The 26,264-nt window shown below is 57.2% G+C and overlaps 8 protein-coding genes across 8 annotated transcripts in view; 3 read left to right on the forward strand and 5 right to left on the reverse strand.

Annotated features, from left to right (window-relative positions):
* Positions 1-2,044, reverse strand: part of GUITHDRAFT_120356 (hypothetical protein) — a gene marked incomplete at both ends in the record, with an annotated part of 3,690 nt that extends 1,646 nt beyond the window's left edge. Inside the window, 5 exons of the mRNA XM_005820376.1 lie at positions 233-283; positions 595-657; positions 702-1,767; positions 1,812-1,868; positions 1,935-2,044. Of these exons, the coding sequence (XP_005820433.1) occupies positions 233-283; positions 595-657; positions 702-1,767; positions 1,812-1,868; positions 1,935-2,044 (1,347 nt within the window). The remainder of the gene's footprint in view (positions 1-232; positions 284-594; positions 658-701; positions 1,768-1,811; positions 1,869-1,934) is intronic.
* Positions 2,045-3,024: 980 nt separating this feature from the next.
* Positions 3,025-3,984, reverse strand: GUITHDRAFT_120357 (hypothetical protein; the record flags this gene model as incomplete). Its single annotated transcript, XM_005820377.1, has 1 exon — positions 3,025-3,984. One exon carries the CDS (start codon positions 3,982-3,984, stop codon positions 3,025-3,027), a length of 960 nt encoding a protein of 319 aa, XP_005820434.1.
* Positions 3,985-7,287: 3,303 nt separating this feature from the next.
* On the reverse strand, positions 7,288-8,531 carry GUITHDRAFT_166458 (hypothetical protein; the record flags this gene model as incomplete). The annotated part of the gene is made up of 1 exon (XM_005820378.1): positions 7,288-8,531. The coding sequence occupies one exon, from the start codon at positions 8,529-8,531 to the stop codon at positions 7,371-7,373; it is 1,161 nt and encodes a 386-aa protein (XP_005820435.1). The 3' UTR covers positions 7,288-7,370.
* A 994-nt stretch (positions 8,532-9,525) lies between these two features.
* GUITHDRAFT_147904 (hypothetical protein) lies at positions 9,526-10,264 on the forward strand (the record flags this gene model as incomplete). Its single annotated transcript, XM_005820379.1, has 4 exons — positions 9,526-9,757; positions 9,826-9,932; positions 10,082-10,145; positions 10,191-10,264. 4 exons carry the CDS (start codon positions 9,526-9,528, stop codon positions 10,262-10,264), a joined length of 477 nt encoding a protein of 158 aa, XP_005820436.1.
* Positions 10,265-10,334: 70 nt separating this feature from the next.
* On the reverse strand, positions 10,335-11,779 carry GUITHDRAFT_156036 (hypothetical protein). Its single transcript, XM_005820380.1, has 7 exons — positions 11,235-11,779; positions 11,033-11,143; positions 10,854-10,976; positions 10,770-10,804; positions 10,646-10,720; positions 10,547-10,599; positions 10,335-10,497 (listed from the first exon to the last, which is right to left on the reverse strand). The coding sequence occupies exons 1-7, from the start codon at positions 11,695-11,697 to the stop codon at positions 10,422-10,424; spliced, it is 936 nt and encodes a 311-aa protein (XP_005820437.1). The 5' UTR covers positions 11,698-11,779; the 3' UTR covers positions 10,335-10,421.
* A 6,314-nt stretch (positions 11,780-18,093) lies between these two features.
* GUITHDRAFT_156037 (hypothetical protein) lies at positions 18,094-18,785 on the forward strand. Its single transcript, XM_005820381.1, has one exon. The coding sequence runs from the start codon at positions 18,216-18,218 to the stop codon at positions 18,531-18,533; it is 318 nt and encodes a 105-aa protein (XP_005820438.1). The 5' UTR covers positions 18,094-18,215; the 3' UTR covers positions 18,534-18,785.
* Positions 18,786-19,293: 508 nt separating this feature from the next.
* GUITHDRAFT_147907 (hypothetical protein) lies at positions 19,294-21,049 on the forward strand (the record flags this gene model as incomplete). Its single annotated transcript, XM_005820382.1, has 7 exons — positions 19,294-19,389; positions 19,477-19,530; positions 19,720-19,878; positions 20,134-20,181; positions 20,380-20,445; positions 20,658-20,759; positions 21,020-21,049. 7 exons carry the CDS (start codon positions 19,294-19,296, stop codon positions 21,047-21,049), a joined length of 555 nt encoding a protein of 184 aa, XP_005820439.1.
* A 1,162-nt stretch (positions 21,050-22,211) lies between these two features.
* On the reverse strand, positions 22,212-25,339 carry GUITHDRAFT_120362 (hypothetical protein; the record flags this gene model as incomplete). The annotated part of the gene is made up of 4 exons (XM_005820383.1): positions 22,212-22,322; positions 22,474-22,536; positions 22,659-24,635; positions 25,034-25,339. 4 exons carry the CDS (start codon positions 25,337-25,339, stop codon positions 22,212-22,214), a joined length of 2,457 nt encoding a protein of 818 aa, XP_005820440.1.
* Between the last annotated feature and the right edge of the window lie 925 nt (positions 25,340-26,264).

A 26,264-nucleotide genomic window follows, 5' to 3' on the forward strand; every position in this document is an offset into this window, starting at 1 on the left:
GGAGAAGAGAGGAGGAGTGACACGGAAATGGAGGACATGAGGGGAGCATGGACGAAAGAGAATGTACGAGGGCAAGCAGGGTAGAGGATGAGAGAGGAGAGAGGAGAGAGGAGAGAGGAGAGAGGAGAGAGGAGAGAGGAGAGAGGAGAGAGGAGAGAGGAGAGAGGAGAGAGGAGAGAGGAGAGAGGAGAGAGGAGGAGAAGCAGGTGCATGGGCAGAAGGTTGCGATTACCATGAGAGCAGCGGTGATCCACATGGTCGCCATGCCCACAAGAATGTCAACCTGAGGTAGGAGAGCGATTAGAGTGAGTGGAAGAGGATGATGAAAGGGAAGGGAAGGCGTGAGGAGAGAGGAAGAGAGTGAATATACCAGAGATGATGGAAGAGAGTGGTACGAGAGGAAGGAGGCAGGAGAGGAGTAAGGAGGGGGAGGAGAGCAGGGACGAGGACGAGGAGAAAGAAGAGGACGAGAAAGAAGAGGACGATGAGAAAAAGGACAAGGATGAGGATGAGGATGAGGAGGAGGAGGAGGAGGAGGATGAGGAGGAGGAGGAGGAGGATGAGGATGAGGATGAGGAGGAGGAGGAAAACCACCTTCCACAGGTTGTTCCTTGCCACATCCAGCTGCAGGGTGAGCAGGTCCTCAGTCCCCTCGATCTGCAGGCAGGCTTGAGGAACATCAGCGCGCGCAAGTCGCCGACCTCTTTCTCGATGAGCATCAGCTGGGAGGAGAGGGCGTGAAATTCCAGCTCGTAAGTGTCCAGCAGGAGCTGGACGTGCTCGGTGTTCCCCTTCCTCGCCCTCAGCAGCGCCTCGTAGGTGACGGCGTCCTCCTGCATGGCGGAGAGGTACATGAGCGCTAGGGCGTCCTGATCGGTCTGAACCTCCTCGATGGCTCGTTCGCAGCCCGCAATGTCCTCATGGAGCTGCGACAGGTACCTTTTGAGCTTCCAGATCCTGGTCAGCATCTTGCTGCCTATCGTCTTCCTTAGCCCCTCTGCTATGCCATGCTTCTCGTTTACGCATGTCTGCACTCCCTCCGAGTGGTACGTCACCAGCGTCAGCAGGATCGCCTCCACCACCTTGAACTCGAAGGGAATGTCGAGGGAGGAATCTTGCGTCCCCTTGTTCAGTCTGACCAGGAACGGCTGGAGCAAGTGGTCGGTGCCGTCGGGGATGACGATGTAGGCGTTGCAGTGTGTGATGACCGCGTTCAGGAAGCCGAGGGCAAGGACGATCGCTCCTCTCCTTGCCATGATCGCATGCCCTTGGAAGCTCGTCAGCCTCCTGAGGTCCCGCAGGTGGAGGTTTGCGCAGGAGCTCAAGTAGTCGTGGGAGGGGGAGGGCGAGGACGAGGGCCCAAGTTTCTCCCCAGTCACAGCAGCGATGTCGCTGCGGCAGGCAGTGAGGAGGTCGATCCTCGAGAGGTCGGTCCTCATGAAGTATTCTCCCTTGCTGTTCACCTGCATCAGAAGCAGCATCTGACTCTCATTCTCAAACGCGCTCCTGCTCGGGTCGTCACGGACGGCATACCGCTTCACCTCGAACGATGTCCGGAGGAACCCTCCCTTGTCTTTCTCCTCCTCGTCGCCACTCTCCTCCTCCTCCTCTTCCTCCTCATCCTCATCCTGCGTGTCCAGCACGTCGGTAGAAGATTGAGTGTTGAGACCCAGTTGGGTTCTCTCTATCCCATCGTTCGCCTGCCCGTCCTCGTTCCGGAGCTGCTCCTGCAACGCACTCTGAACGGCAGCAATGGCGTCGTTGACGCTAGAAGGGTCCAAACTCATGCGCATGCTTCCTCTGAGAACAACCGGACAAGGTTGCTGAGCTTCACCCTCAGCAACCTGAGCTGGAACTGCCTGAGGTCCCTGCATGTGGAGCTGTCGCCCAAGATGCGGTCGATCTAAAGTGTCAACATCCAGAAGGTTGTGAACCGTGAACACTGCAAAACATCATCGTCATCGTCATCGTCATCGTCATTGTCATCGTCATCGTCATCGTCATCGTCATCGTCATCGTCATCGTCATCTACTTCATCATCCATTTCATCGTTATCGTGTCAGCCCGTCTCAATCCCCCATAGAGGTCTTCTCTTTCCTCCGCCATGGCCACTCCTTTCCATCTTGCTTTCTTTTATCGTCGATTAGCATAACGCCACACAATATCATCTCCCGTACTTTCAAAGACTCTGCTGTAGAATCCTCTCTACAGCAGATCCCTCACTAACCTTCCTCCATCTCCTCTCGCCCTCACTCTACCGATCCCCTTCATCCTCTTGCCCTATGAGCACCTCGGTGCACGCACGGCCTTCTTCTCCCTCTCCGCTTCCTCGTCCATCCCACTCACTCCCCCTCTCCTCTACTTTTCTCCCTCGGTACGCCTCCTCACCGTACGTCCCTCCCGCTCCCTCTGGAAGCAACGGACGTTGGAAGATTGGACGAGGAGGCTCAGAAGCCCCTGCCTGCCTGCCTTTCCTCCTCCTCCTCCTCCATCGCCTGCCCGCCCCTCTCTCCCTCCTCCCTCCTCCCTCCCTGCCTCTGCATCCCTCCAATGCCATGTTCGCCTCATCGTCCTGTTTGTACCCCGCCTCAGAAACCTCTAATATGCAAAGGGGGAAGGGCAAGGACGGCAAGGGAAGGGGAGAGGAGGGAGGGCAGAGGCGGGGAGGGGAGGGGAGGGAGGGAGAGTACGAGGGAGACGAGTTGAGAGGTCTGCTAGGAGCATGCTTCTCTACACTGAAGATGCTTCCGCCCATTGGTCACCGGACGTTGTCTGGTTCAGTTACAAGAACAATGGCAACGATCGTCTTTATTCCCTTGAAACGCTGCAGCAACAGCCAGGCTCACCTGAGCTCCCTCAAGGCATCCTACCACAACTCAACCCAAGGATGCACGACAACACACACGGGGAGACATGGCGGAGAGCAGAAACGTCGAGGATTGGACACCATGGTGCGGTACGAACAGACCGCAAACTCCGCTTCCTGGCTGAGCATGTGCAAGCCAACCCCTGTGGGAGCGCTGCTCATACTCGCTTGACTGCAGTCACCTTGACCCCGCCAGGAGCGAAGAACGCCAGACGATTCATCAGGTTCGCCTCATTGGACGTGAGCTGGGAAGTGAGCAACATGCGGCTATTGCAGGGAGGGGCAGGACGTTCTTGTCCTCCTTGCTGTCCTCGGATCGATTCTGAGGGAGAGAACACGAGCACGGCAAGGTTCCATCTGCCCGCAGTCACTCCGGTCCTGGCGAGGAACGCGTTCACATGGTGCAGCTGACAGTCTGACTCGACCAGGAAGGCAGGAATCGACGGCTTGCTTTCCTGCTTCTGTTTTCCTTGAGCTTTCAGAAGCACTTGTGCGCTGACCCGCCTCTCAGCCGAGTACCTCAGCTCCAGCACGAAAGTCTGAAACATCCGGTGGTCATCAACCCGCAGCTGAGGGTCGACAGCCTCGAATACGTCCTTCCTCTCCGTGAGGTGGAAGTATTGCTTCGCCGATTCGCTCATGGCTGTCACCTTCAGTCTGTCGAGGTCTACCTCCATTATGTGCAAGCATCGGCTCGACAGAAGAAGCTCGCGGTAGAGAGCTGCGCTGGTAGGAGCCTGACAGCTTGGCTGCCTAGGCTGGGCGTTCAAACTCCTCAGAACTTTACAGGCATCCTGCAGGACGAGGGACAGCGATCGACCGGAGGACCCCAGCGATCTGTGACCCACTCCCTTGAAGTTCTCGGTCTTGGCTTGATCAGGAAGCAGCTCGTCCAGCCTTGCCACCAGAGCGTTTTGCTCCCTTCTGAGCTTTCTCTTCTGCTCCGCCCTGCATTCTCGCTCGCGGGCCTTCTGCGCGACAAGAAAACGGTTGACAGGAGAAGATTCGCTCGGAGCCGAGGGAGATGATACAGGACAGATTGTCGCTGCCAACATCACTGTACCCTGTTGGTTGTCTTGTTGCCGTGTTACCTCATATTGTGAATTAAAACTGAACATCTGCTCGCGTCTGAACGTGTGCACAGTCGTGTAAATATTTCACAGATCCATCACAATGTCATGCAGTGAATATTCCACAGATCTATCAAAATGTCATGCAGTCTTGAGCCCAAGGTCAGTCTCCATGGGAGGGCCAGGGGGAACTCTTCATTCCTAGGAAGTCCGCGACTTGATATCGTCGAGCTTCCTACAATCAGAAACTGAGCTCTTGAAGGAGAAGGGCGAAGAATCGACGTGAGAGCGGAAGATGCAATACAGAAATGAAAGGGATGGGCTACGACGATGTGGCGGGGCGGAGAAAATGGCAGCGACAGCCGACCCCAATGATGAGACTAGCAAATTCAGAAAGAAATGTCAAGGCTGAAGGCGGGGATCGAGCAAAGAGGCAGGAGGAAGTGGCGACAGAGAGGCAGGAGGCAGGAGGCAGGAGGCAGGAGGCAGGAGGCAGGAGGCAGGAGGCAGGAGAGGAGAGGAGAGGAGAGGAGTGGGGGTTGGGGGTCGGGAGGTTGTGCAGCAGGATCCAAAAAGCCAATGATGGTCGATTTTACAAAGAACGAGGGGGTGGGGTGGTCATGAATTTACTTACACCCCCCCAGTCGTATCTTGTTCCGGGTCATCGGACGGGGGTAGGGGGCTAGTCCCATTAATAAATCAATTTTTTGCGCCGCTGATCGACTACCCCCACCCTGATTGAACACGGAGACCACCGGTGGTATGTAACACACCCCTATCTCCCTATCTGTAGATACCGTCTCTTCAATGAGAACCCCAACAAGAACAGGTTCTGACATCACCCCACCCCCATCAGAGCTTCGAAAAGACCCGTACTTCGACACGACCGTGACCGCACCGGACCTCCGATGAAAAAAAAACAAACCGAAGGGGGGGTAGGACGGAACGAGCAAAGAACGCAATGCTGGCCGAAGGATGATACAGGGATGCAACAGGAACACAAGGATTGATCTGCAAGGAGATGATGAGTCCGCTCTTTGAAGGCGCAGACAAGCATGCGAGGGGTGGAGCATTGATTTCACAATACAACACCATTGCATTCTGCCCTGTTCACGATGTAGGAGAGGTAGAGGATTTTTTGTAAGAATTTGCACAGGAAAACTTTTGGAAGGGCATGATCAAGAAGAACAAGAAAACTACGATAAGATGTTTGGGCTACGATCATCCACCAGCAAATCAGACAAGTGTGTACTTAGTGTAATTGCGATGGTGCCGTACATGGTGATGGGACGCCGGATCTCAAGAGGCTAACAAGGATGATTTATTTGATCAACTGCATTCAATTGTGAATACTTGATCCATCCATGCATTAAAAACTATTGACAATCGCGTGAATTGCTCAGGATGGAAGTGAAATCGCACTTTCAGTCTCTACTTGCTGCACAGATCATGTGCTGTGCGGCTTGTGCTTGAAGTTGGACGTGACCGCCCGACTCGCAGGTCAACTTTCTTTGTTCTTGGGTGGAAAATTGAATTATGCTTTCAGTCAACAATTAGGACCATATCCGAGCAGCCTTAATCGTGTCGGGCTTGCCTCAAGATCGAAGAGGCTACAGTCAGGAAGACAGACCTTTACTTGCCGGATTTTGCTACCTCTGAAGATAAAAAGTGAGGCGAAAAATTCAAGAAGTGCGGCCTCTCGGCGGTGTCATGCGCGAGTCTCACGAACACTGCCCCGATCCATCTGATTTCGCTCGATTTCGAATTATGACTCCGACCACTTAAAAACTCGATTTAGCCGAACCGTCAGTCCCCGGCGTACTACCGTAGTACGGATCATTCTATTTACTTTGAGTAAAAGATACCGTACTATGGTACTAGTCACCCGTAAATGTGGGGTAGTACCGCCGGTTCAATTCTGAACTCCGAGCCGCTGAGACTCCGAGGCTCCGATTAGCGGCCTGCTACGTAGGCGGGCCCGGGCGAGATCATCGACGGTCCGATCAGGGCGGCCGGGCCGGGCCGCCGCCCGCCGTCGGCTCGGACTGAGTCACGGTCCCGCCGGGTCCCAGTGGTGCCATTATTACTTAACTTTGACTCTGAGCCCGGCCTGGTTGGCAGGATTGGGTTTGGTTCTCGCTGTCTTTTCTCTTCTCGCCGTTTGGCCTGTGCGACAGTGTCAGGGTCAAGCCTCCTCGACTCTCCTGATTGTCCTCGTACTGATCTTTAACTTAACTTTGAGTAAAGAAGAGTGGAATGCGAAGCCGGACCGTCGGGAGGAATGCGAAGCCTGTTCCGAATTCCCGGAGTCCGAACTGTTGGCACTCACTGAGTCAGTCACTCGGGAGTCAGTGACGGCCGTCGCCGCCGGCCCGGACGGGACTCCGGGAGGAGGCTGGCGGTGTGGCCCTGAGGCTCAGCTGACGGCCCCCGTACGGTACCGTAGTACGGTACGGTACGGTACGGTCGGACCGCCGCCGTAGTGACGGCCCGGCCGGGCGTACCCGGCGGTCAGACCGAGTGGTCCCGCCGGACTCCTGGAGGCTCAGACTCAGCGCGGCCGGAGTCCGGGCGTCTGGCACGCCGGGTACTACCGTAGAGTCACTGGCCGAGGGCACTGGCTGCTGACAACTTGATGGTGACCGTCCGGCCACGGCCACGGCCGGGTGGCCCGGCCCGGGCGCCCTGCCGGGGGCCCTGCCGGGCCCGGGGCCCGTGGCCCCCCGGCGGGACTGAGTCCCATCGCCGACCGTGCCGGGCTTGAAGTTCGCCGCCGCGTTAGCGGCTGCCCGGACTCTGAGCGGCCCGGGCCCCGGCGGGCCGCCGCCGGGCCGCATTCAAGTGACTGACGGAGCACAAGTCTAACATACTTGTACTGTGCCAAAGCCGTAATGCAGACACCATATCGACCTTAGTTCAGTGTCACGAGTAACAAGACACTGTTTTGCTCCGAGTCAAGACCGAGTACGGTTTAATGCATACAAAACCAGAATTGAGGCCCCTGAGCACATGAGAGATAGACAGATGATCATGGCAGTGCTAGCCGGGATGTGAAATTGAAACCGTGGCGGCCAAGCAAAGTGGGAACTTCTCTCTGAGTCACCGGCCGGGCGAGTCAGGCTCCGCCGGACACTGCGGCCCCGGCTGTGCGGCGCGGCAGGCTGCCGGGCAGTGTCAGTGCACGGTGTCCGGGAAGCCCGGCTTTGAAGGGCCGGGCTCCGGTACTGTACTACGGTAAATGATCCGAGGAAACCGTCTGAGCACCTCTGCTTGGAGTGTCACGGCGCCGCCGGTCACACTGGCACGGTCACGGCGACGGTCCGGCGCACCGTGGCCGGGGGGGGCCCGGGCCGATGCTCAGTGACTGAGCATCCGGCGGCCCGGGCCCCGGCCGCGGACGGTCACCGGCGGCCACACCGTCCGAGTGACTGTGGTCAGCCTCTGACCTCGATGTCGGACTTGAACTGCTTCCAGCTGTTCACAAAGGGGTTTCCACCTACCACCATCCGAGCGTCGATGATGTCCGCAAGCACCAGGGCAGAGAGATAGGCGTCGAGCGCTGTCGTGTTGACCACCAGCAGCTTTCCCAGCACCGTCGAGTTCAGGAGCTTCGGGATAGCCCTGGAGGAGACGGCGTACGCATCCACTCCCATGTAGGCTACCATGTTGCCAGGGAGGAGGGGAGGTACCTCGCGTCCAGTGAGGTAGATCATGTCGGCGTGGGGGTAGAGGCAGAGGGTGGCGCTCATCTTGTCCAAGAATGCTTCCACAGAGTCCATCATCCTGACGTCGTCCTCGAGGATCAGAAACCATGCTCCTCTGGGAAAGTTCCTTGCTCGCATGATTCGCTCCCATACGACTCGGTGAGCTACCCAGCTCGCAACCTTGCCCTTGAACCGCTCGCTGCGAGTGTTGGGCGGCTTGCCATTGATCAGTTGGCCTTTCCAGACGCTGCTAGATGTGAGCGGCTGCTTCCAAGCAACGAGGATGTCAGTGGCGGTTTCGTATAGGCTCCTGTTGATGCCGTTCTGGCGGCTGACGGACCTCACCACATCGACGCCCTTGGAGGCCAGGTTGGACAGCAGGTTCCTCCTCCTGTCTGCCCGGTACCCGAGATTGATGTAGAAGACCGGGAGCATGGAGGTGAACTTCTTCGGGCAGCAGACATTGAGGAGCGAGAGGTTCCTGTTGTACACGTACGTCACCTCCTCCGAGCTGGATGGCGAGATCCACATCACTTCTCTGCTGGGTTTCCGAGCTCTCAGCTCCCACACCCACTCCTCCTCGGGTATCTTCGCCGGGCTCCACGCGCCGGTCACTCCCTCGCAGGTCAGGGCAGCCTCGCACGCGACTTTCGCCTCCTTCAAGCTGTAAAACGAGCTATGCCGCTTGCCGTTGGAATAGAAGGCCGGGGAGTAAGGACCCATCCATTTCAGACTCTTCACCAGTATGCCATCGTTGCACCCAACTTCCTGCTTACTTGCGTGCTTGACATCGCGCGCGGCCGGCACCAACGAATGCATAAGAAGCACAGTGAACGGGATGACGATGTATAGACCGACCTGTAAGCTCCTCACCAGGCTCCCCAACCTCATCCTCCTTCTGAAGCTTCACTCCTCCACTAGAGCAAGGAATCGACGGACACGGCTGGCAACTTCATCCCTCCTGCCCCTCTCGCTTCCATCCGCCTGCCCGATGCTGCAACTTCTTCTCGACATGTTTCTGATGCAGAACTTCAGTGAGTCACCGTCAAGTCATTCACCTTCCCCGAATTTTTCTCCCTCCCCCTCTCCGACTCGCTCGCTTCCTCCCTCCCTGCCTCTCAAGGGGTTCCTACTCTCTCCAGGCTCCCCCTCCCGCCCCGGCTTCCTCCCTCTTTTCCCGCAGTGCTCACACACCCTCCTTGCTTCACTGGCTTCACACTGTGGTACCTCTCTCCCCCTTGATCTCTGGCACCCGGTCCCGCTCTTCCTCTTCTCGCCCAGCATGTCTCGCTTCAACCTGCGCGAGCTCTCTCACCCTCCCCACCTGACTCAGGCTGCTCGTCGGGCCATGTCCCTAGCCCCGTTTTGCAGGAGTGTTAACTTCGGACTCGGGACGGGCCGCCGGGCCCGGGCCCGGGCCGCTGTGTCACCCGGGACCCTGACCAGTGAGGCTCCTGAGCCACACATTTACTCAAAGTTAAGTTAAAAATCAGTACGAGGGCAATCACTCTGAGAGACTTGACTGCTGGGAACTTGTCTGCTCGTACTGCTTTTTAACTTAACTTTGAGTAAAGGCTGGGCTTGACGACCCGGTGCCGCAGCAGGTGCCGCAGCCGGTGCCGGGCCAGAGAGGGGATGGGGGGGGGGGGGGGGGGGACCTTTTGCGAAGTGCCGCATACGATGCTTAAGGAACGTTGGGGAGGAGAGAGATGACAGGGTAAATCTCAGAGGAGAGGGAGGGAGTGAAGGGGAGGAGAGTGAAGTGAAGGGATCTACAGATTGCAAGGCTTCTTTGGTGGAGAGGAGTGGGCAATCGGGAAGAGGGGCAATGGAGGATCGAGCGATAAAAAACTGATGTCGTAGAGCAGATTCAAAAAGGCGCAAAATGGCTATAGGAGAGGGCCCGGGCCCTCTCAAACTTGCCATCGTGCTCGCCGTCGCCTCTGTTGCAGCTCTTACCTTGACTGTGGGATGGAGGGGAGGAGGGGGCAGCACCAGGACGGCCCTGTTCCAGCGACCCCCCTCGTTCCTCGAAGACCGTAGGTACCTCGCGCCTCCCGGTGGATACGTCTATCGGCGAGAGCTGCCCCCTTCGTCCTGGCCGGAGAACTTCGACGGTGCGTGAGCTTTGGGAGGAGGAGGAGGAGGAGGAGGAGGAGGAGGAGGAGGATGAAGTTGAAGGCAGGCAGAAACTTCGTCATGATCGACCGGGAGGAGCCAGCGATGGACGCGGAGTTCTGGCAAGCTGTGGCAGCGAACACTCCTGTAGAGGACTACGACTCCATGGATGATGTAAGGCGGATGTGGTGGATGGGGAGGACGATGGAAGGAGATGAGGGGAAGGACAGAGGCAGAGGGAAGGGGAAGGGGAAGGGGAGCGAAGTAGCAAGAGGAGGAAGGGAGGAGAAAGTGTGTTGTGCGTTTGACTTTTACCCTACCAGCTGTCTGAGCCGTCGGAGGAGCCCACCAGCTGGAACACCAACGTGTGGTGCCCTTACGCTATCTGTGAGTGAAGAATACTTTTGCTTGCTCCTCATCCTCTTCCCGCAGGCGACTACACCTCCGAGTCCCCCGAGGACTTTGAGATCGCCGAGTACTCGCCTGCCGTCCCGTGGATGCAATGAGGAAGAAAGGGGAGAAGCAGGAGCAGGGGAGCAGGAGGGAGGAGAAGAAAGGGAGGAAGACGAGAACGGACGACCGTCATGTGTTTTAATGAGCATAGTTTACAGTCCAACAGTTAAAGCGACTTGGTAGAATCTCCGCTATCGCCGTCCGCATCCTTCACACGTCCTGCATCGCCTCGTCCGAATGTTGTGACATGTACATAGAGCAGCGCTCGTTTAGCACTTCGATCTGCCTGCCATCCTTTGTATCAGTTCCGCCGGCCCCCACCGACAGCAGCAGACCTCAGCAGCTCCTTCCTCTCTGAGTTCAACCTGGCAAGGTCATCTACGAGCTCCTGTCAGCCCCGTGAGCTGACGAGGGGGGAGGTCTGGAGGCGTCACCTTAACAAGCGAGTTCTCGGACTGCTTCGCTGCCGTCGAGCCAGTCATGTTCCTCATCAGCCTGGCGACCTTCCCCTGTCATCCTCCAGTCAGATCCGCTCCTCTTCCTCAGGGTCTCACTGACCTCAAGGCTGTTGACCAGGACGACAAGCTTGCTCTCTGGTGATCCCAGTCAGTCCTGTCAGGACCCCTCTTTTCGTCCCCTCACCGTTCGCGCTCATCCTCTCCTCCTGGTCCTCTTGGTCCCGCCGCACACTCATCGAACCGAGCATCTCGTCCATGCAGGCATGGCAAACGTGAAGGCGATCGGTCACCATCTGAACTTCAGCCTCTGCCAGCAGATTTGTGAGTTAGGAGGAGGAGGAGGAGGAGGGAGAAAACTCGCACCGGTCTTCTTGAGGACCGTCGAATCTGCCTGCATCACATCAAGCTCGTTGCAGAGGTGTTTGATGTAGGTCGCCGCCCTCCTCAAGGCCTTCTGAAGGACTTCGATCCTCCCTGTGAAAAAGAAGCAAGAATCAGCAATCAGGAAGGAGCCGGCGGAAGATCAGCCGGGAGGGAGGCGAGAAGGAGTAGAGCAACAGCCCACCTTGCCTCGTCTCCTCGCTGAACAAGCATGCAGACTCTGCCAGGCCAACCAGAGCCGCGTGCAGCTCTTGCCTCTCGCGGAAGAGCATGTCGGGATCGAACTGGCTCGAGATGAGGGGGTCTGCTGCTGCACTGCGATGTGATGGCTCGTCCGCCTGCTCTCTATAATCGAGAGGTGCTGAGGGCGCTTGGCGCCCTTGCGGTAGGAGGACCTCGTTTCTCTTGCCAGCAGCTGCACCGGCTGAGGAGGAAGAGGTTTCTTCCCGAGGCCTGAGGGCCAGTGACGTTTGCACGTTCTCCTCGATCCGTAAGCACATGGCATGCAGATCCTCCATCCTCGACTCCATGACCGCCATGAGACTCCTGATCTCCTCCTCCAGCAGAGCTCGAGCTCTTTCCTCCTGCGCCTCCTCCCCCCCGCCTCCCTTGCGCTCACTCGCCTCTTGCTCCACGATCTCAGACATGGACAGGTAGCTGAAGTCCAACCCTTCCTCCCTGCTCCTTCCCTCATCCTGCCATGCAGACTTCCCCCTCTCCCCCTGCTTGCTCTCACTCTGGCCATCCAACGAGCTGATCCTCAGGAGCCTCTCATCCGCCTCATCCAACGGCAGCGAGATCGAAGCCGCGGGAGGCTCCTCCCCCTCCTCGAGCAGGTCAAACGCAAGCTGGATGACATCGGAGACTGAATGCTGGGATGAGGCCTTGGTTGACCACCGGGCCCGCAAGTCCTTCTCTCGGGCTACCAGGCCCTCAGTCTCTCTCTTCATCCTATCTATGTATTCCTGGCAGGCCTTGAGATACAGTGTCCTCCTCTTGAGCTCGTTGAGCAAGCTCTCGTAGATGTCTCCTGCTCTCTCCACTTCCTCGTGCAGGATCTGAACGCCCGACTTGAAGTCCACCGCCTCCTTGATCCTCTGATCCAGCGGCATGCCATCGGACTTGGGGAAAGCTGCACGGACGAGATGCTGCAGAGATGACGTGGCAAGGCGGATCCACTGCTGGAAGTGGAAGGCAAACGCAACCGAGCCTTCAGTGATGGAGATGGAGAGATTCTCCACCGTCCGGCTCTCGGCCTGCATGTAGCCCAGCTCTTCCTGGGCCTCGCTAGTAGCATTCTGCACCTCCTGCTTCGTGATACTGTCCCCTTCGGTCAGGAGCTTGGAGAGCCGCCGGACCCTTCCGTGTGTGGCCTCGTTGAGCTGGAAGATCTTGCAGGCGATCTGATTGAGCTGCTTCAGCTTCTCGCTGGAGTGATCACGCGAGGCCTTCATGGTCATGTACATGATCCTGATCCGATCATCGAAGTCCAGGGAGAGAGAGCTTCTCTTCAAGGACGGGGCATCCTCCTCGCTGCATGCATCGAAGTCCTGCGCGTGTGTCTGGCTCCTGCAAGATGGCTCAGCTGCGGAAGGAGGAGCAAAAGGCGAATCCGGTCTTACCAGACGCTGCATCTCTCCTTGAGCAGCATGACGAGCTCGTAGTTCCCGCTGAAGCTGAGGACGTTGCGCAGCAGGGAGTCGTCCAGTGGTCGTCCAGACAGCTTGAACCACTCCATGAGCCCCTCATCGACGGGCATCTGCTCGAGCTTCGCTATCCTCTCCTTGCAAGACTCGAACATCGCCAGCTGCTTGGCCCGCTCCTCGCGGTCGACACTCTGCCTTGACCGGTTCCCAGCTCCGTCATCCTTGGACTCCAGCTCTTCGAGATACCTGAGGAGACCGACATGAGACCACACGTGCACGCGTGTCCCAGAAGAATGTTGATCGATATCACCAGATGAGCACGTTGATGGACTCCTGTTGAATGCTCGCGATCTCGAAGCCTTCGACCATCTTGTCAACCTGACCGTCGATCAACGTCAGGATGCCATCTGCAGCATTCGACATGCACGAGAAGGAGCATATCTCTATCTTCGCGCTCGTTCCAGCGCTACAGGTGCAGGCGAGTCTGAGGCATTTCGAGGCAACTCACCAGCTTCGTCGCGCTCTGGTGCCTCCCTCGGATCTTCTGTTCCACAGGAAGCATCTGCTTCGACAGCAAAGAAAGATCCTTGAGAAGTTCCACGTCCTCGTTCGATTCTCCATCTCTGCCGCTACCGGACAGCAGCCCACTGCTCCTCATCGCAGGCGCCCCCTCCCCATCGAAGAGGCTCCTTGTCGACCTACCTAGTTCGGACTGACATCCCTCATCGTCCGCACACCTGCCGATCTTTGAGCTCGATCATGCTCTTTCCTCTCTCTCTGCATCACCGTATCCGCGACATGTCGAAGGCGAAGACCTTCTTGTCGCTCTTGGGGATTTCGTACTGGGACAACCATTTTCCATCGAGCAGCTCGACGGGAGGAGCATGGCTTTCTCCTTGCTCGACGCTCAAGAAGATGATCTCAGCCACTTTAGAATGCTCCACGGAAGAAGCGAATGCTCTCCGAAGCTCGCGAACACTGAGGGGGCGTCAGGTGCGGCCGACGACAAACATGGCTGCGCTGACCTGCAGCCGCATGGCAGGCTGAGATTGACTCTCTGACCTGTCAAGGCATCCAAGACCGAGAAGCTGAACACATCATGACCATCGCTGCGTGATGAAACCTCGGACTCCATCCTCGGATCTGCCAACACACGCGCTTCAAAAAAAACCTGCATCAACCGTATCCTCAATCTGCCATCTCCCACAGATAGCATCAACCACGATCACCTTCTCTCTCCTCCCTCTCCGATACCTCTCTTCCTCTTCCTCCATAGCTCACGCCTCTCCTCCTCCTCCTTCTCCTCCTTCCGTCTCCATCCCTCCCACCATGCCCAGCCCCATCAAACTTCATGGAAACGCCCGTGCCCCCCTCGTCCTTGTCACCACCCACACCCACTACCCCTATCTCCCAGCCTACCCACCAGGACCTTTTCCTTCCTACTACCCCACCCTCTTAGGTCTGATCTCTGTTCCTTGCTGGGTGCAATTGTACCTGTGTGTGACCTACCCCTACCCCTACCCTCCAACAAAATCATAAGTCCATCATAGGACAAAGTCACCTACCCACCCTATCCAGAACGTGTCTTAGTGTTACACTACCCCCTGAACTTCCCTGAGACTAGAAAGAAGGCTACCCACCCCAACATAAAGTACCCCACCCCCATTTGAGCAGCATCCCCATTTTGAGTACCCCACCCTGGGGTTATATCTTCTTGAGTTTGTGTGCCGGTATGCTTGTGAAGTGTTGTCTATTTCCGAGGCAATTTTGAACTGTATCAGCAGATATTGAACTTGAAACTTATATTTCGAAAATTTTCCCATCGTTTTGGGAGATATTCACGAAAAATGGAGTTTGTGAGTTCTTTTTTTCTTTTACGCAATGTACTTCTTTTTTTTGGACTTCACTCTTGGAGTACCCCCTTCTCTGAGCTCTCAAAACTTTGAAAACAAGGGGTAGTAGTGAATACAAATACATGACCCTTCGCCATGCAGGATGCGAGGGGCGATGGTGGGGAGGGAGGGGAGCGAAGGGAAGAGAGCAGAGATGGCAGAGAAGAGCAGACGGGGGGGGGATGAGAGACGTTGTAATGGGAGAGAGAGGTTGTTGCAAGTGAGGAGAGTGGTAGGGAGTGGAGGAGAAGATAGTGGAGCAGAGGGAGTAAGAACCAATACTGAGGGATGCGCGGAGTTAGTCTTAATGACTATCGGAAGATGGTTGTAGAGAGGTCGAGGAGTACAACGTGAATTGCCGCTATGGTGAAGAGATTTACGAGCTGAGAGAGGAATGGGATGGAAGGAGGACAGAGGAAGGAGAGTGGGAGATGGGAGAAACCTCTCTATGGGTACTAGGGCGATTCAAAGGCAGCACTCGCGGCTAATCTGAGTAGTGAGAGTCGTGAAGGTAGATTCTATTCGATTCGAAGTTGAGGAGGATCGTAGAAGAATGTTCCCATCAGATCGAGCGGATCGTGGGGGTCAGGATGAGAGGGTGAGAGAGATAGAGAGTTCCATGGGAAACATTAGTTTGGGTGTGCACTGACAAGTTTCACTTCAAGGGTGTCCTCCATGGCTCCCTCCGGATCGGATTGGAGGTGAGTTTGAGGGCGTGCAAACGCTGTGTTGTGCGGATCTCTGATCTTTGGAGGGCAGGAAAGAGGTCAAGGGAGAGAGGGCGAGGAGGACGAGGTTTGTCACTTGAAGCTTCTTCTCCTGCCCTGACGAGTTTGCTGCCCTCACAGCTCGAGGATCCTTATTGCACTGGCCACTGTGGTGACCATCGGAGGCGTTCTTCTTGCAGCGAACAATTCATACTTGTCGAAGCATGTGAGTCCTCCTCTCATGAAATCCGAGGGAAACTTGTTTGCGCTCAATGCCAGATTGAGCGCTGCGAATGCTTGTTCTTGTGCTGTGGGGCGGATGTCGTGCTGTTTCCAAATTTGTGTCGGATGCTCTCACTGACAGTCTGTGCTCCCAGGTATCGAAGACGATGCATTTGCTCGGCAACCATGAGTTGTAAGAACTTTCGTTCCCCTCCTCCCCCCCTCCCTTCCTCCCTCGTCTCACTCTATTTCGCGGCAGCTCCTCGCTCCCCAAGGAGATGGGCCGTGGCAGGGACCCTCTTCCTGCCGTCAAGCTATCACCGGAGGCAAGCTTATTCTCGTGTGCTCCCCGGGTCCTCAAAACTCTTCTCAGGTCGTCCGTGCAATCCTCAACCTCCCAGAGAAGGACCAGATGTCGCTAGTTCTGCCGGCGCGGAACCCATCGGAGCGACATGTGCAGTATGAGGTTGCCTGCTCCCTACCTGTGTCCTTACAAGGCTGAGCATGAGGCTGGCAGATCATCGACAAGGCTGTGTCCAAAATGCGCAACCTCCCCTCCCTCAACTCCGTGCAGGTCTGAGCTCCGACCGAGCGTCCGCTGCCATGCCTGATGTTTCTCGCAGCTCTCACACGAGGAGGATGAGGACGAAGACGCCCTCACTGAGGATGAAGGAGGACACCACAGTTTGACCCCAGCGCAGGAGCGAGCAGGTGATCAAAAGTCTCTTAACCCCTCCTCTCATTCTGCGATACCAGAGCGCCTGTGGGCTCTTATTTTTGTCACTGCCATCGTGACGGCCTCGGTGATCTTTGAGAGTATGAAGGAGATTGTCCAGAACAACACTCCACCCACGATGAGAGGTCAGTCAGGGTTTCCCCCCCCGTCGCTCGCCCTCAAGGGAGCTGACTGAGTGTTTTGCAGCCGTTGTCGACAAGTTCTTTGGAGAGCTCGCGACTCTTGGTTTCATCGGCACTATCGCCTTTGTCCTCACCACGGGATTCGCTAATCAGGAGTCTATCCTTGGCCATCTGTCCTTCTGGTATGATGAGACTTCGTCTGTTACCCTGCCCCCCTCCTCTCCTCTCCTCCCCTGCCCCACCTGCTCTCCCCCTTGCTCTCCCTTCCCCTCCCCTCTCCTAATCTGACCCTTTACTCACCTTTCTCGCACTGGCTCGCAATCATAACATTTCCCCTACAGGTATACAGGAGACAACCACCTCCTAATCCACGAGTTCGAGATCCTTCACTTCCTCGTGTTCTTCGTCATGGTCTTCTTTGTGTCCTCAGTCCTCGTCATCTTGCAGATCACAGGTGAGCCTCCTCCCTACTCCTCCTTGACCTGATCCTCTCTCGCAGTGGCCCAGAAGCAGGCATGGCAGGACCACGAGACGTTGCTCCTGGAGGAGGTGGGAGCAGGGAAGTCCAAGGACGAGATCAAGGAACTGCTGTCTATCTCAGCTGAAAGCATCGCCATGGAGGGGACGCTGACCTCCGAGTACACCAAGGACTTGAAGACGCGCGAGGCAGAGTTCATGAGGTTCAGGTGACGACGACGAGAGGGCTGGGGGCCGAGCGACTGACGCCCTCCCGTCCTCCTGCAGGCAGAGGTTCATCCAGGACGTCGAGTGCCCGGTCGCGATCCCCGAGGACTTCAGCTTCTCCGAGTACCTCGAGCGAATGATCGCCAAGTACCTTGCGGAGGTGGTGGAGATCACGGTGTGGGACTGGGCTGTCCTGTGGAGCGTCTTCCTGCTCCTCTTCGTCCTCAACGCCCTTGTCCAGACCTTCTTCCCCAGCATGAAAGACGGCGACATGCCCATCTACGCTGTCTGCGCTGGTTTCGCCGTCCTCCAGCTGGCGCTGCTGGTCTTCGCCGTGCTGGGCTTTAGGTCGCTGGCGTACATCAAGATGATGTTGATCCCCGGGGTGAGGGGGAGCGAGCTAGAAAGGATCTCGAGCGGGGCCTCGAAGACTGTGGACTTCCAGAAGCTCATCATGCCTCCTCGCTACATGGAGGAGATGAAGCTGGCGACCAAGGAGTGGAACTCGAGCTGGGTCAACTCCGGACTTGACCTTATCTTCCCCAAGACTCACCTTCCCTCCAAGCACCAGCAGCTCTTCGGACCGCTCGGAGCGAGGGGCCCGCTGATCTACCTGCACTACCTCAAGCTTATCCTCCTCGGCTCCGTCGTCTCCATCGCCGCCCTCTGCGTCATCCTGTTCCAGCCCCTCTGGACTCTGAACCCGCTCCTCCCCTTCCTCGCCATCGTCCCAGCCATCATCTGCATCTTCCTCACTCCCCGCATGGTGATCTTGTACACCTGGTGCTGCTCTACGGAGATGCTCAAGGATATCGATGTGGTGATCGAGGTGGTCAGGAAGCAGAAGCAGGACAAGCTGCTCGACATCCTCCGCATCCTCTCCATGCTCTCCTACTTCCTTGACCAGGTCGAGTTCCTCAAGAGCATGTCTAGCAAGGCCCAGGGTGCCGACGACCAGAAGGCCGCCATCACGGAGGCGCAGTGGGAGAAGTTGATGGCGCAGACTGACCCGCACGTGGTCGACGATCTAAACGCGCTCTTCCTCGCCTACGACACCGACGAGTCAGGCGAGCTGGACTGCCAGGAGGTGAAGGAGCTGGTAGAGCAGATGGGGACGAAGCTCACGGAGGAGGAGGCGGAGAACCTCTTCAGGATCATGGATGCTGACGGCAGCGGGACTGTGGACTTCAAGGAGTTCGCCATGGTGATCCTGCACCAGAAGAACTCCAAGAAGGGCAAAGTCTCCTACGCGGAGCTCGCGGAGAAAATGTTCCGCATCTTCGACCAGGATGGCAGTGGGGTGGTGCAGCAGGACGAGATCGTCCAGCAGATCTCCAAGCTGGGGAAGAACTGGGACAGTGCAGGGATCCTCTACTTCCTGCAGCAGATCGACAAGGACGGGTCGGGGGAGATCGAGAAGCACGAGTTCGTGGACTACATCACCAAGATCGAGGCCGAGATGTCCCTGACCTGATGAACTTACAGAGCAGGAAGGAACTTGAGACTTCGCCCTCCTCTATCTACAGACCTCGGGCAGTCGATTCCTTAGCTGGGTCGACTCAGCTGCTGCCGCCTCACGTCGGAGTCCGATCACAACTCGCCGGCTATTATAAGGCCGGCTGATGCTGTTCAGTTCCTCAATGCCACGGTCTTGAAGGCCCTAAAGTGAGATGATTCAATGATTACTGCCATGATAGTCAGCTCCCGACAATAAAGCACAATCCCCGAACTTGACTTGTGTTGATCGCGAGGTTCGCCGTCACCCGGGTTCGGAGGACTGACGTAACTGTCCCGGCAATGCGAACCGTCGGGCCCGGTCACGTTCGGAGGGCCTCAGTTCAGCCGCCAGTGGCAGTGCCCTGGCAGTGGCCCGGGCCGCTAAGTTAAAAATCAGTACGAGGATCGGACAATCAAGAGAGTCAGTGTCAGTGTTGCACAGGCCATACGTGGCGGCGGCCGCCCCCGAAGGAATGAGACGCATTCTCACGCCGGTCACGGAGTCGGAACCGTGCGGCGGCGGCCCGGTACTACGGTCACTGACTGATCATCGGATATCAGTCACGGTCACGGTGGGCCGCCCGGCCCCGGGACCGTACAGTCCGCCGGACACTCAGTGAGTCAGGGATAGCTGTAAAGAACCTGACCTACCAGCTAGCAGTGGGGTGCGAGGGTGATGATCAATCGTTTACATATAAAAGCGAAATGAGGGAGGAGCAGGGGCGGAGCGAAGGGAAATGGGGGGGGGGGGGGAGGAGGAGGATGAGGAGGAGGATGAGGATGAGGATGAGGAGGAGGCCCGGGCTGCGGGGGATGTGGATTGGAAGAGCGAGGTGGAGGGGGAGGGAGAGGGAGAGGAAGCGAGTTTGATATCAGAAGACGTGTGGCATTGGGAAGAGCTTTTGAATTTTATCTTGCAGATGTCACAGAAGGCAGTCATGCTCGCTCTTGTTGTCCTGACCTACGTTGTTGAGGTATATGCATAGTTGTACTGCTGTCTGATCCCCACGATCCTCCGACCCCTCCCTTCCCCTCCCCTCCCCTCCCCTTCTTCATCGCCACCACAGCAAATCCCCTCCCTCCCCGTTCCAGCTTCTCATTCTCTTCATCATTCGCCCCAGCTCCTTGTCCCTCCTCCTCCTCCTCCTCTAACTGTTTCGCAGTCGTCCTGCTTCTCCCATGCTCCCTTCCTCTCATCTTCGTCTTTGGCTGCGGTCAAGTCCTGCAGACCTCTCGTGCTCAGGAGCAGGAACACTTTGAGGATGCAGACAAATCAGCCGGAGGAGGAGACGAAGGAAGATCCCTATGCTGTGAAGCCCCAGGTCCTGCTCTCCTGCTCTCCTGCTCTCCTGCTCTCCTGCTCTCCTGCTCTCTTCTTGCCCCCCCCCCCCTTCCGTTCTCCTACTCTTTGCTCTTCCCTTCCGCAAAACTCAATCCTGCTGGCTCCTCCACTGTCTCCTCGGACATCTGTTTTACTCTCCCCTCCTGCCTCCTGCCTCCTATCTCTCTGCTCTCCTGCTCTTCTCGACTCTTTCTCCTGTCTTCCTCGCTTCTCCTTCTCATCTCCTGATCCTCAGGTTCCCTCCTTCGCCAGGACGGAGAACCAGTGGGCTAAGGACCTCGAGGTGAGGAGCAAGAATGCTGCTGCTGCTGCTGCTGCTGCTGCTGCTGCTGCTGCTGCTGCTGCTGAACCTTGAGATGCATCAAATGCTCGAATGTCTGTGAAGCCAGTGATGTGCGCGTAACGTGCTGTTGGGTCGCATAGGAAGGAGGAGGAGGAGGAGGAGGAGGAGGAGATAGTGGTGTGTGAAGTTGCTGGTCAGGTTGGGGAGGAAGACGGGGACAAGAACAAGAAGCTTTTGGCCATCACTACTGGAGCCGTCGCACTGGTGAGGGACCCATGAATGTCAGGCCTGCCCCTGCCTTTGCTCCTGCCCCTGCCCCTGCCCCTGCCCCTGCCCCTGCCCCTGCCCCTCCTGCTCCTGCTCCTGCTCCTGCTCCTGCTCCTGCTCCTACTCCTGCTCCTGCTCCTGCTCCTGCGTTTACTTCGTCATCTGCGCGTGAAGTGTGCTTTACCTGACCCTCCCTTCTCTCCCCTCAGGTTCTCAGTGTTCTCTACCTCGTTGCGGTGGCACTTCTGGAGTCAAGAGGACCCCTCCAACCTCCTCCTCCTGAAGCTCTCCAAGGCGCTCTCCCGCAGTCTGTGAGTCCTCCCTACTTCCTCCTATCTCGATCGCTCTCCTAGAACTGTCTTGTCCCCTCCCCCACCGGTCGTCTTCTCCAGTCCTCGTTGCAAATCTTTATCCTGCTCCTGCTCCTGCTCCTGCTCCTGCTGCTAATGATGATGATGATGATGATGATGATGATGATGATGATGATGATGTATATGATTTTCTCACTCCTTCCGCTCACTCTTCGTTCCTCTCCCTCCCCCGCCCGCGTGAAATTCTAACGAGCGAGCAGGCCAGCCTCGTCTTGGCTCTCTTGCAGTGAGAGATGGTAACGCATTGAAGGAGGAAGAGGAAGGCGAGGGGAGACCAACGGGTGGAGGGAGGGGGAGGGGAGAGGAGGAGGAGAGAATGTTTCTAGGTTTACAAGCAGCATATGTCTCCTGTGACAGAAAAAAATCTCAAAAAATCCAAGAGACAGCTCACAATTTCCACAAGGGGGGCACGGAGGAGCAGGGAGGAGGGGTGGTGGAGACCAGATGGTAATGGGGTGGTGGTGGTGAGTTCAAAGTAGCGACTGGCGTGCTGAAGTGTCTGTGCCGACAAGACCTGCCATGGCGCGTGAGAGGAGGAGGAGGAGGAGCAGGTGGTGGAGGTGGAGGTGGAGGTGGAGGAGGGAGAGACGGAAGAGTAGATCGGAAGGGAGGGAATGCCATGGAAAGGAAAGAGGAAGAGAGTAAAAGCGGGAAGGGAGGGGGGCGTGGGGGGCGGGGGCGGGGGCGGGAGGGCTGCGGGAAGAAAGAAGAGGGAGGAAGACGGTGCGGCTGATGGGCAGGGAGCGGTCAGTGATACCTCGCACGTGGGAGCAGCAGTTGTCTGCTAGAAGCGAACGATCCAGCCAGCATCGTGTCTGTGTGCAGGATTTCACCACCCTCTCCTCTACCTTGACCATCACCACATCCTGCTCCCCCTCCCCTCCTGCTGCTGCTCCTCTTCCGCCAACTTCCCTCTTCCTCAATTTCCTGCTCTTTCCCTCTTCCGTCCATGTCCTCCTTCTGCTCTCCTCCAGTATGCCTTCTTCCCCTCCTCCACTTCCCCTCCATCTGAGATGCTCTGATCCTACCTCCCCATGTCGGCGATCTCTCCTGCCGTACCCTCCCTCGAGGACGGACACAACTCTGCCGTCGCAGCAGACGTCTGCAGGAGGCAGTGAGAGGAAGAGAGGAGGAGAACGAGGAGTGTTGGAGGCAAGTGGAATGGGGAGGTCAGATTCGAGCAGGACGATGAGGAGAAGAGGAGGAGATGAGGAGGAGAAGAGGAGGAGAAGAGGAGGAGATGTAGATAGAGGAGGAGGAGGAGCGGAGGTAAGAAGGGGCAGGATGAACCTGCAAGGGAACAAATCTCTTCCGTAGCCCAACGGTAGTCCTTCAGCCCAGTCACAACAAATCCTGCTCAACTTCCGCCCCCCCCCCCTTCCTCTTCCTCCCTCAATCCTCTCGCTCCTCTCTTCCTACCTCGCATGTCAGGTCGAGTCCTCCCGGCATGTTGTCCAGCCAAAGGTTCGCGTTCCCCACGTCTCCTTCTGCTCCATCAAATCCCTGCAGCGGCAATCAGAATCTGCCTCCTGCTCCTGCTCCTGCTCCTGCTCCTGCTCCTGCTCCTGCTCCTGCTCCTCGTTCTCCTGCTCCTGCTCCTCTGCTCCTCGTTCTCCTCTCTTTTTCTTCCCCTCCTCGTTCTCCTCTTCTTCACCATGGAGAGGATGATCAGGTCCGGCGAGAAAGCTCTCAAGGTAGGGAGAAGCTTGTGCTGGATCTGCACCAGAGTCAATGCTCGCACTTCAGTATTCACCTTTCCTCTTCCTCCCTCCCTCTCCTCCCCTCTCCTCCCTCTCCTCCGCCTCTCCCTCTCCTCTCCCTCCCCTTTCCTCTTCCCACCTGCGAACGGAAGTAGTTCCTCCCATGGCAACGCTTGAACATCTCCTGCCCCGCCCACCCTGGCAGCACGCTGCAAGCTCCTCCTCCTTCCCCCGGTTCCCTCTTGCTCGCCACCCTCGTCCTCTTGGACGGCCCGTTGCCCTCAACACACCAGCAAGGGTAGATGGGCACGTTGACGACGTTGTCTTGGACGATGTCTCCTCCTCCTGTCCCCGGGTAGAACTCGTACGCCTCCGGGATCCCCGTGTGCTGCGGCTGGAAGAGATGAATGGAGAAGAAGAACATCTCGTCGGGATGCTGCCGCGACCTCAGCCTTACCAGCTCCTCCGTCCCGTTCCCGTGATGCACATCGAGGTCGACGATCGCCACCTTGCGGATCACCACACGCTCCTCGTCCTCGTCCTCGTCCTCGTCCTCGTCGTCCTCCTGCTCCCGACCCTCCTTGTTTGCTCCTCCAACTTGATCTTTCTTAGTCTGTTTTCCTGTCTGATCCTCCTCCTCTTTCCCATCGCTCTGCTCAACCTTCACCTTCACCTCCCCATCATCAACCTCCTCTTTCACCTCCTGTCCCTCCTCCACCTCATCCTTCACTTCCTCACCTCCCTTCTCCTTCCCTTCCTCCTCCTTCACTTCTTTCGTTGTGTCACTCCTCTTCCTGAGCCTCCTCTCCCTCCTCGCCTTCTCCCCGTACGTCTCGATCGCATGTACCGCTCCCACCACCACGTTGTTGAAGATGCAAAACCCGCACGAGATACAGTCCTTGATCAGCCCGTCCTTCCCCGCATGATGCCCGGGCGGCCGGACGCAGCAGAACGCTGCCCTCGCCTTCCCCCGCACCACCTGGTCGATAGCATGGCACACCCCTCCCGCTGCCCGCAGCGCAGCCCGGTAGCTCCCCTTGGAGAAGAAAGTGTCTCCCTCCCCGTCCGCAGTCTCCCACCCTCCTCTCGTTCCGCTGCTCGCCAGTGCCGTCTGGACTCTCGGAGTGAAGGGCACCGGGCCCTCCGAGGACGCGACCTGCTCCGACAGCTCCCTGACGAAACTCACGTAGGCTCGTGAGTGGACCCTCAGCACGCTTTCCTCCCTTGCAGGCTCGAAGGAGCAGTCGATGCTCAGCTCGTAGTCCTCGAACTTGTCCGCTCCCCTCGTCGACCTCAGCTTCGCCAGGATCGCCCGCACCCGATCCGGCGCCTCCTGATGACCGACCTTGGTGTGGTGCTCGAGACAGTCGTCGTGATGCACGACGAGCACTCGGCATCCCCCTCCTCCATGGTCCTTGTCGTAGCTCAGGATCGCCTTTCGCACCCTCTTCCTCGCCGCACAGCTCACTCTCATCGCGAGTTTCCCCCCCTTCGCCATGCTCGTGGACGAAGAGGAGGAGGAGGAGGAGGAGGAGGACGCGTTGTCCACCGCAGCAACGTCCAGTGGCGTCTGAAACCTCAGGTTCCTCCTCCTTGGATCAGCCCCGTGCTGAAGGAGGAGGACGCAAACTTTCTCGTGCCCCTTGCAGGAGGCGATGTGCATCGGAGTCTCCCCGGCAGCGTTCGCGTCGTCCACTCCTCCTCCTCCCTTCCTCTGACCCAGCAGCAGGCCCATCACGCCCTCGTTGCCCGTGAACGCTGCCCAATGCAGGCTGTTGTTGCCCCGCAGGTCCCTTTGGAGGACATCGGCCTTCGCCTCCAGCAGCATACCGCAAACTCGCTCCTCCTCCACGAAGGAGCAGCGCATCAGGGCCGTGTACCCGTGCTCCTCCGCCTCGTTCACCGCCCTCCTCCTCTCCTCCTCCGTCTTGAAGTCAGCGAGGATCGACTCAACTGACTGCAGCCGGGAGGGCGAGGACTCATCCACCATTGCCATGAACACCGCCGGCCCCTTAGTCGCTCCGACGTTGTGCGGCGTCATGACCTCGACAGTAGTCAGAGAGTCTTCAGGGATGATCAGGTGCTCCAGCTTCGGCTTGTTGCTGTCCTTCCTCACCTTCCATCATCAAGAATCATTATTCTCACCTCCCTGCCCCCGCCTCTGCCCTTGCCTCCTCTACATACCTCCCTCCCCTCCCTCCCTCCTCTCCTTTGTCTCTCCTCCTCACTGCTCCTACCACCCTTCCATCCTCTCCCCCCCCCCCAGCACTGCTCCTCTCCTCCTCATCTCCTGCCCCCCTCGTCTCCAGCAGGGCTCACCTCCTCCACCGGGCAAGGCACAGACGCGCTTGGTTCCTCCTGCAGGCTAGAGGTGAGAATAGCCAAGAGGAGCGAAACATGCAGGGCAGCGCGACAGAGACGCGCAAGGAGCCGACAAAATCAATGGCGTTGGCGAGGACACGTGTGCGCATGCACAACTTGGATCGAGCAAGCAGAATCCACATATTATCTCACTTGTTGTTCAGCCTTCATGTCTGCTGCCGGATCGTTCGCCTTCGCCTTCTTCGTTCTTCCCGAACCGTCGGAAACCTCCGGCGACGACGACTCGTGGTCGAGGAGGAGAGAGCCAGCGACGTTCTCCTGCTCCAGGGACTTCTTCCTTGCTCGTGTTGCTCTCTGAGAAGAGATCGCACTGTCTGCGTTCGCTTCGATCTCAAGTTTCGGCCGCATTCCAGTCCTGCTCCCCATCTTCGCACACGTGTCAAACAGGTTGCGCAGGTTTGACCGCGAGACAATGCGTGCAAGAATAGATATTGTCATGGTTGGAATTTCAAAAATCCAACTTCAATCTGATTGTTTACATCACAAGTAGTTGGTTTCAATCAGCCAGGATGTATCAAGTACGCAACACGAAAAACAGTCATATTTGAAAGATCTTGTTCGACAAGTCTCTGCTTTCGTCTGAATTCGAAGGCAGAACAGGGTGCAAAACCGTCTCTCGATGTCGTTGTTTCTAATGCATCACACAAATAACACAGCTTCAATCATGTCATCGCTATTTCTAGCACTGCTCGTACTCATTTTCTCCTCGGTGGTATTAAAATTGTACCTCCTCGAATACAACCTTAATCTCCCAAACCTTCATACGGCCATTCCCATCCTGTACATACTCCTTTCCATCCTCGTTCTCATGCCCCTTCCCGTTCCTCCTCCTCCTCCTCCTCCTCCTCCTCCTCCTCCGGTTCTGTGACTCCAAATCCTCGTCGCTACCTCCCTTCATTGATCCAGCACTCTCACCACCCTACCCACTACCCTCCTCGGCCTCCAGCCTACCCCACCCATATTTCGCCTTCAAATTTTACATATAACACCCCCTTATTTGGACCACCCCCCACACCCCGTTGAAGTTTGCAAGGCAGCAAAATTTCTGCAGAGAATGAAAGGATCACGAAATCGCTGCCGCAATTTATTGGGGGGTAGGGGTCATACAGAATTTCAATTTTGAAGCAGTAAAAACTGGAGAAAAGGGGGTAGGGGTATTTCTTCCGTTTCATCTCAGAGGGGTGGGGTAGTATTCGGGTAATCAATCGGTCATTGTTGCTTTTTACTCAATTTCTGCCAGATCTTGCAACCCGCCTCAGAGGAGGATCAACGGAAATGCAAGGAGAGCGGCAAAGAGAAGGAGCAGGAGGAGGGGGAGGGGGAGGGGGAGGGGGAGAGGGGAGAGGGGAGAGGGGAGAGGGGA

This window comes from Guillardia theta, assembly GCF_000315625.1.
Source record: "Guillardia theta CCMP2712 unplaced genomic scaffold GUITHscaffold_179, whole genome shotgun sequence".
Taxonomy (NCBI): domain Eukaryota; class Cryptophyceae; order Pyrenomonadales; family Geminigeraceae; genus Guillardia; species Guillardia theta.